The sequence below is a fragment of the Carya illinoinensis genome, chromosome 2, assembly GCF_018687715.1.
Source record: "Carya illinoinensis cultivar Pawnee chromosome 2, C.illinoinensisPawnee_v1, whole genome shotgun sequence".
Lineage (NCBI taxonomy): Eukaryota > Viridiplantae > Streptophyta > Magnoliopsida > Fagales > Juglandaceae > Carya > Carya illinoinensis.
The window spans coordinates 34,943,470-34,953,161 of record NC_056753.1 but is presented as its reverse complement, the minus strand read 5'-3'; the positions used below and the strand labels follow the sequence as shown (position 1 = coordinate 34,953,161).

Sequence of the window (9,692 nt, the reverse complement as noted above, 5' to 3'; positions counted from 1 at the left end):
TATAATAATGAAAGAGAATTCACATTTATAAGATAGAAAATTCAAAGTAGACCCAATATTAAACAAAGGTTGAACATATAAAAACTATGCACTAAAACTTCGAGAAATGGTCCAACTACTAGCCGCCAACATTGGTTCATCTACCAATCCCAGACTCAGGACAATTAAACAGATGCCCAATCTCAATTCTCTTATCCACTCCCACCATCTATATTGAAGAAAATGAAAAAAAAAAAAAATCGATAAATAATTTTAAAAAATACATGATTCTGTCGAATAATTTTGGCCATGTTTCTGGGCTTTCATCACAAGTAGCACACCACTCACTCAAGTTTTTTGAGACCAGTATGAAAAGAAACAGAGAAAACAAAAGGAGTTCCAAGATAGAGAAAGAAAAGAGAAGGGTAAAGTTAGGCATGGGAAGAAATATGGAAAAGTTTTCCCACCCTAGCACCTCAATTTGAAATGGAAAGAATAAAAAGATTCACACCTCATACCCGTTTGACCTAAGGAAAGCTTGAGCTCTATAACTTACTTTTTCTTTTCTTTTCTTTTTTCCATGGTTGCTTGCCATTGTAGAAAGGTGGGGGTGGAAACCATAATGCCTGTCCTCTAGCAGGCAAATTATCATCCCATTAGATCTTCCAACCTTTTAACACTACTTGTTCTTTTCACTCGATTCCTTGGCCACCCTTGTCTTCTTATATCACTTCCAAAAAGTAGAGGCCGCTGTTATATTGTTTTTCTTCTTCTTTCTCTCCATTCTTTTTTTATTTCATATATTCTTTTTTCACCTGCATCTCAGACACAGTTGATCATTCAAAATCCGGGAAAACGTTCAGTATGGCGTGCATGAAAAAACATGAGTTAAAATTACACCAGATAACAAAACATGAGTTAATTTTTTTTTTTTTTTTTAAAAAAACCTCTAATTATCCTCCTTGCATAATTAATGATACCTATTTACTGGCTTATGGGAGTGCTTCCTAGTATGTACTGGGTTTCAAATATTTTCCCCAACCTATACGTTATTTTAAAATGACACGATTATAATGGAATAATAATAAAATCAAACTATGAAGTATTATTTACATTATATTAAAGGAGATATGATATCTAATTAATAATTTAATATTTTTTTAAATAGGAATAATCAATAAGTAAAAAATTAGATTTGCACTTATACGTGTAAAAACTCAAAACGAATAAAAGAAGGCATTTCAAATTGAAATGGACTGACTATTAACAGGTTAGAGCATTGGTAGTGGGCTCAATAAAGTTAAATTATAGCTAAAGAATAGCTAAAATGTGAAAAAAAAATCTACAATAGACTCAACAAATGTACAGTAAATTTAGCCATTAATCTTTTAGCTAGCTAAATTTATTGAGTCAAAACCACTAGCTAAATAATATTTTTAGAGTAAAATATTCTTTAGAATAAAATATTCTTCCATATTAGAGCCAAAACCACTAGTAAAATATTTTAGAGTAAAATACAACAATAATATAACCATAAATTTTAATACAACAATAAACTTTAATACAACCATAATATTTAATATAATCATATTTAAATTACAATTAGAATTAAAATTCAATAAAAAGTTCAAAATCAATATTTTAATAGAATAGTGAAATATTTGTTGAGCTTATTATTTAGTGTTATAAAAAGTGGCTAGCTAAAATTTATAAAAATGAAAACTTTAACTAATTTTAACTAAAGTTTGTTGAGCCCACTACTAGTGGGCTTATACCTCAAACTCAATTACTCAATAGGCTACTAAAGGAAAAACCAATTCCCTTATCATAAAGAGTTTCGCTATATATAAGCACGGTCGCGTACTAATCTGTGTACTAATACTGATTCATTCATACTTAAAATTTAAATTAACATTATTTTCAATAAAATTTACTTTTTGACTAATCACATCATATTGATATACAGATTAATACATAATTATACTTGTAACTATATTTTTCCTATCATAAAACAGTAGGGATGTGACTTTGTAGGCCAGGGTCTTGTGGAGCATAATCACACAAAAAAAACTCTTTTTCCGGACCACGGAACTACCTTTACTTTGGACACCCCACAGAGATCTGATTATCTGCCAATTACCAAAATAACCTGGCATCCAAACCTTTTCAGGTGTTTCATTCCAAATGACTCGAATGTCACCGACATCTATTACAAAAGGGTGGCACTACAGCCACTGAGGATCCTCCCAACACGAGCATTCTCTTCTGTTTTTTTTTTTTTTTTTTTTTTTGTCATGTATTTTTAATCCTTTAAACATTAAAAAAAAAATTACAATATCATTAAAAAACAATTCATTAATCATTGAGTAAGAAAAAAAACTGTCGGACCCATTATTGGGATCCCTAGCATTTTCCTACAAAGAATTGTGTAGTGTGATAACAGCGGGCACTTCAAAAAGTTCAAACCCAACATCATCTATATTTCCTTCTTGGACACGGACAATCATACACCATCAACTATATTACAACTCAATTACTACTACATATTAATATATTAACATTTTCTACTTTAATTCAAAATTTGTGTAGTTGTAACACTTCAAAGTAAATAAAATAATAATTTTTTTTTATACTAAGTTGTAAACAACTTGTACTATAGTTGTTCTTATATCATTTTCCTTCCTTCTCACCCTTCTATCATACATTAACAGCAGCATCATCTGGTTTAGAACTAAACTCGATAAGAAAATCAAGGAAACGACATGATGGGTATGGAAATATGCAGCAACTGACTACCAAAATCTGTTAGTTATATAGGGAAAAAAAAAAAGGAAATAGAAAGGGAATGATTACCTTTTTGGTTTGTAATACTGTTTGGTAGTAGTCTAGGTGTGTTTTGGGGAAGCTTGTTTGAAAGCTACAGTGGGAGCTATTCTGGAACTCCTCATCTGATGCTCCAAAACTAGTTCTCCGGCAAACCAGTCGAGCTTCTCAAAATTGCTTTGATCTCCAATCCTCTTGCCTCCAAAGAGCACCGACTCAACGTTTTTCTGTTTTAACATCTCCTCTGCTAATCCATTGAGTATCTTTACATTGCTGGGCCTTGAATCTGTATCTACATTGGGTCCACACCGATCCAAGCTTGACCCATTTGCCTGTCATACCGTCATTTATTGGAAAGGTGATTCGATTAGATATAAATATAATCCAACTACTAGCTATACTAAAATAAAATTCCTCAACAGTCCAGGAAAAAAAAAAAAAAAAAAGTGCAAACCAAAATTCTCAATAGATAGGGCAGAGGGATTCAGAACTAAGCAGACCCAGTTAACAGAACAGAAGTTCTGGAATTCAAAGGCAGAATAAATAGCTATATTGAAATGAAATCCACCTATAGTAACATACCGAATGCTTAGTCACAACACGCTGCCAATTCCATATTCCACCAATAATTTAGTTACATAATTGCCTCGGATCAATATACTGAGAACACCAAAACTCTCAGAAAAAAAGGAAAGCATAATGTAGGATTGAGTGACCAAGTGCTTGGCCAACTGGGAAAGTGCATCGCATTCAATCAGTGATGCTACGTAATTGACCACTCCATAAGTCAGAGGCACAATTGGGCTCCAATTTTCCCTTGAAGTAAAGACTATGCAGTGATATTGCAAGGACAAGCAGGCAACTTATCTCTAAACTGCAACATTTATCTCTTTACGCAGAAGAACGTAAGTGCTGGGGTTTAACTCGAGAACAAAAACAACAAAATAAGAGAAACCAAGTCCGGGGAATACCATGTCTGGCCCTAATAATAATGGCTAAGCTTTAAATGTGGAAATTTGGTTTTGAAGGATTCCTATAGAGTAAGTCCAGGAACATCTGACAGAATTAAATTCGTGGTTCTAAACAACAGTTTCATTTGCATTTATAATAGGTGCCAAGGGAAAATTTTGAGTTTGAGATTCACGAATGCAGCAGGAAACTCAATGGCCTTAACAATTATCAAAGGTCCAGGTAGTCAGGGATTCGAACCCCCCTGGCTTTTTGATTTGATTAATGAAAAACCAACGAAAAGACTCCCGTACGAGAAAGAAAAAGTTCTCAACCACTTAGCGCCAAAAGAAGCAAAAAGTGTCCAACCAAAATCACCCACTTAAACATGCAAAGTCAAGTTGAAAAATTAATTTTTATGTTAGTGTAGTCTGAGTTTGAGTTTAAACGTAAATTCTGTATTAAATGAGCAACGCGCCGCCTTACCTGAATGCGCACGTAATTACTGCTTCTACACTGGCTGAAGGCCATGGCCACGGACTGGTCAACTAAGTCGGCCGAGCCGTCCCCCAAGATGCGAGCCATTGGTCGAGCCCACTCCTTGGCCGTCCAATTCTTGATCTGGTCGCAGTCATGGCTTACCTCCAGAAGTTGACCCGTTCCTATGGAGAGCACCAACAGGTCCTCCACCCCTCGTACGAACGGGAACTCTTGTTTGTTATGCAACACGTGCGTGATTGCTGCTGCCGTTGGGTTGCTCATAGCTAAACCGCCGTCAACCGCCACGCACCGGGTTTGGCCGTCGATGGACCGCATTTGAATCGGCTCGAATAGGCTCGGTTCGGCCGAAGTGGCGCGGCAGACCTCCCATAGCCGGAAGTCGAAGCTGTCGGTCTCGAGCGCGTCGGCTCGGGAGAACAGAAACGGTGCCGTGCTGGACAGGTCGTAGCAAGGGATCAACACTGGTTTTAACGTGTCTTTGAGCGTTAGGTTCCTATTCTTATCCGTAAAAGCCTCTTTCATCGCTTTCTCCAAACCGACCGTGGATGCGCCGGTCGATCTATATGAACCACCTCTGATTAGTCGCCTGAAGAAACCAGCGCCGTTAGAACCAGAACCAGAAGAGCGGTAAAATCTCTTCCCTTGTTCAGCCAGAAACCTCCACGTGTCGTCAGCCTTGAAAATTGGACGTCCCTGGTCTTTCGAGGAAAAGAGCATGGCGGTGAAAATACCTCCGACACCGGAGCCGGTGGCGACATCGAAATAATCGGCGATTCTGGCTTCTGATTTACCGGATTTCACTTTGAGCGCGTTTTCCAAATACGCCAAAGCTTTACCGGAGAGAATGCCTCGCATGCCAGCGCCGTCGATACTAAGAATGCAGATTTTACCCCTCTGGTTCTTGATCGCCGAGACGCTATTATCGACGGTGGCCGATTGGACTTGGGCTTGAGCTTGAGGCTGAGCTTCTGTGGCCGAGGGAGCGATCGGCTTGGGAACCCAGAGCTTCTGATCGTCGTAGCCGAAGAGGAACTTGCTCTCCAGGATGGAGAAGATTTCGTAGCTGAGCTTGTCGGTGTCGATGCTCGGTTCCTGCATTTCCGACGGATTCGAACCCATATGCTCGAAGACTCTGAGGAAGTTTCTTATAGAAAGAAGCGCCTCGTAATTTGCTCTTCGAGGAACCCAATTAATCTTCGTTTTAGGTACTAGATTCCTTCCCTTGCATGCCCATCCGCGCACACACCTTTAACAGAACTTACAGAACGAAACATGTAAAGAGTTTAACCGCCTCTCTCTCTCTCTCTCTCGCTCAAACATGGCTGAGCAGGTAGAGGTTTTTCTTTCTTTCTGCAATTTTCTTTTTGTTGTTACAAAATAATAAGAAAATGGGGTTCAGGAATTTAGGTATCAAATCTCAGTTCTAAACGTGTTTTCCTCCCCAATTAGAACATTCTATAACACAGCGCTTAATATTGATAACGATGCTCAAACCAATTTGTCCAGCTCGTCCCCTTCAAATAGAACGCACCCAAACAAGAATCTCCTAAAGAAGCTTGTTTTCTCCGAGTTTCCTTCTAACCAAACACCGTCACTCTAGTTCTGCTCCAAAACCAATTATATCTCTCTCCCAAAAATTAAAGAAGAAAAAGAAAGCAGAGAAAGAACCCTCGCAACCCCTTGGCACAATTCCCTTCCCCACACTCTTCTTTTCTCTTCCCCGATTTGTTTCTTTCTAGCAAAGCACGCCAAATTAAAGCAATGGCGCTCTACACACATACATGGGGAAAACTCAACGGACAGAGCAACCAACCAACCAACCAGCAAAAACAAAAACCAAAAAAGCCAAAGAAACCACTGGAGGAGGCAAGAACGCAACAGTTGTATAGCATGTCTGTTTTTATATAGGAAGCTTTTAAAAGACCCCACCATTATACGTCTCTTTTTCTCCCCACCCCCCCTTCCGTAAATAATTTTCAACTTCCATATTTAATTGAGAATTTTTTTAAATTAAAAATATCTTATAGATAATACCAGGTCAAATACAAATGAGACAAAATTTAATCTATATTAATTGAAATAATAATATATATAAGTTTAAAATATATATAAGTAAAATACATATCTTTTTTAAAAAATATATTTTATTCTAAAATCGATACGTAGAATAATGTATTCAGATTATTTAAATAGTAAATTAATTTTTAAAATTTTCTTTTAAATCAAATCGTATCATAGAAGTTATTTATTAATAAATATGATAACATTACAACTATTTTACAATTAGTTAACAATTATACATGAAATTGAGGGTACTTTTATCAGCATCTACTTATAAATAAAGTTTTTTCTTAAAAAAGTAAATTTCATCTAAACAAAGGATTTAGACGGAAATTAAGGGTCTATTTGATATAGAATATTTCAGTATATCTGTAAATAATAATGAAATATTTTAATTTAAGATATTTTATTAAATTTTAGAAAAAATAAATAAAAAAAAGTTGAATAAAAGTCTTGTAAAATTATAAAATTGTTTGAATATTTTTTTTATATTATCTTTATTTTGAAGTTTGAAAAAGTAGTATTATTTTTATATATTGTTTGGAATGAGTAATGATTATATGAAAATATTGAAAATTGAAAATTGAAAATATTTTATATTTTAGTGATATTTAAAAAATATATCTAAATTTACTTAGAACATTTGTGTAACCTACATTTGAATGACACATATGAAGATGTATTCAATATGAGTTTTGTTACATACAAATACAGTCGCGCACTAATCTGTATACCAATACTGATTTATTCATATTTAAAATTTAAATTAACACTGTTTTCAATAAAATCTACTTTTTGACCAATCACATCACATTGGTGCACAGATTAGTACACAATTATACTTGCAACTCTATTTTTCCCTTCAATATATACTAAAAGCACTCTCAATAGCTCATGTATAATACAAAAAATGTAAAATATTTGAATGAAGGTTCATAAAATGAGCTTCATCCGATTAGATAAAAGATTTTGTAAAATACAATTTGCTATAGTAACCCGTTAAATGTAATAGATACTGTTCATCCTTTAAATAATTTTTATTATTATTTATACTTCATTTACTCTCTCATTTCCTTTTACTTTTTTTTTTTCATTTCAATACAAATTCTTTTTATTGTTAATCATTTAAAACAATGCTATTTTATTTTTTTCTAAAAAAAGCTTGGAAATATTATTTCTCCAATTTTGTCATATTTGGTTTTATTTTTTATTTTTATTTAACTTATATAATTTTATTTTGTGTTTATAGGATTGAATTATATTACATTATATATAGTAGTATATTGTAAATATAAAAAAAAATGGATATTACAAATTTATTGGTATAAAGGAAATGATTAAAAAAATAAAAAAAATATTATTTAAATTATATGAAGAAAAAATAGGTAAGTTGATATATGATCTATTATAAAAGTCAGTATATAAAAAATAGAAAAAATAGATTTTAATAATGTATTTTAAAAGTTATGATGAATGAACCATTGTAGATGCTCTTAGATGGGTTCGGAGTCTTCTCTAGTGAGCATGATCTTACAATTCAGAACAGTGACAAATAGCTCACTGATGGTCGTGCTTCGATTCTTTTAGCTACGATTTGTATAGTGGGATTAGATGAGAATAATGAGATGATTTTAAGTAAAAGTTGAATAAAATATTATTAAAATATTTTTTTAATATTATTATTTTTTTATAATTTAAAAAAGTTGAATTATTTATTATATTTTATGTAAAATTTAAAAAAATTATAATAATGAAATGAAACATTTTTACTATCTAAACGAAATTTAATGAAATCCAACGGCCAGTTATGGAATGTGCGTCCATGATCAACGATCAAATTCGAGAAATTTTTTAAGCTCCCGCGTGCTGCTTTGTGGTAATGTGCGGGGACCTAGGGGTATAAAAAAAATCGGTGAATTGATAAATTAAACCCATGGTTTGTTCTGGCACTGATTATATTTTTCATAAAATAATTTAAAATTGATTTGGTTTCGATTTTTATTTTTAAACCAGATTAGACTGGTTCGTATATATTTTTTAATTTTTATATTGTATATAATTTTTATATATAATGATATATATAAAAATAGTTTTGTATTATATGATAAATTACTAATTAATATAATAGTAAATTTTAAAATTTTATATCACTATAGTTTTTTGTAATAATAGTCATACTAAAATTATATAGTACATATTAATAGTTATAGTTATACTATATTACTATATATTATAATATACTATAATATATTATAGCACTATAGTGATAATATATTATAGTATATAATATAATATATTAAAATCAAAAAATAAGACTGTTGCCCAGATGACTAACACAAGAGGGGGGGTGAATTGAGTTGTATTAAAAAAAAATTAACAATTATAAATCAAATATATAATATAAAATATAAACAAAATATGAAATAACAATAAATATAAGGAGTAAGGGTAAGAGAGAAGCAAACTCAGTATGTTAACGAGGTTCGGCCCCACTGCCTACGTCCTCGCCTCAAGCTACCCCTTGAGGATTCCCAAATTCACTATTCAACCTCCTTCAGGTGGAGATAGAAACCTATTACACCTTTGAACAACACCGCTACAAAGGATCCGTGTAGAACACCCTCTACACTTGCAATCACCTTACACGTGGTGATTCAACTATTCCCTGTGTAGAATACTTTCTACACACACAAGGGTTATACACACCCTTTTTCTGATACAAAAGCTGATAATGGGTAGGTTATCAGAAAACACTCCTCAACGAGTGAAATAAAAACAATACAGCGCAAGCTATATCTCTCAAAATGAACAAAGATTAAGGCTCAATGTTTAGAGAAGAGAGAATGAAAGCTTTGAATGAATGTTGTATGCTCTTGGTGTTGTGAATGTGAAGCTCTCAAATGATCTATTTATAGGCATATGAGACTTCATATTCAAATTTAAAAAGATTCACATGTCAAAGACAACATCATTCACTTTTTCAAAAAATTCAAATAAAAGGTTCTTCTTTTTCAATTGTCAAAGACAACATCATTCACTTTTTCAAAGAATTCAAATAAAAGGTTCTTCTTTCTCAATTGTCAAAGACAACATCATTCACTTTTTCAAAAAAATCAAACCTAATCTTTTACTTTTGGCATATGACAAAATGAGCACACTTTCATTTTCAAAAAATTCAAACCTAATCTTTTACTTTTTGTATAAGTCTAAAAAAGCATCAATCACTTTTGAAAATATTCAAATAAAACATGTACATGTGAAAGATGACAATCAATCATCTTTAATATTTTCAAAGTTCAACCCTTTAATCAAGGCATGCACATGCAAAAGATGACAATCAATCATCTTTCAAAATTTTCAAATTTAATTTTCAAAAATAT

At 32.8% G+C, this 9,692-nt stretch overlaps 1 protein-coding gene across 2 annotated transcripts; it reads right to left on the bottom strand.

Moving 5' to 3' along the window:
* LOC122301304 (patatin-like protein 6) lies at window positions 1-6,133 on the bottom strand. Of its 2 annotated transcripts, none has more exons than XM_043112550.1 (3): window positions 4,237-6,132; window positions 2,833-3,134; window positions 1-794 (listed from the first exon to the last, which is right to left on the bottom strand). In XM_043112550.1, the coding sequence occupies exons 1-2, from the start codon at window positions 5,368-5,370 to the stop codon at window positions 2,865-2,867; spliced, it is 1,404 nt and encodes a 467-aa protein (XP_042968484.1). In that variant the 5' UTR covers window positions 5,371-6,132; the 3' UTR covers window positions 1-794; window positions 2,833-2,864. The 2 variants fall into 2 exon arrangements, with proteins under 2 accessions (XP_042968484.1, XP_042968486.1); XM_043112552.1 differs by lacking the exon at window positions 1-794 and adding an exon at window positions 2,436-2,699 and having other exon boundaries at window positions 4,237-6,133.
* Between the last annotated feature and the right edge of the window lie 3,559 nt (window positions 6,134-9,692).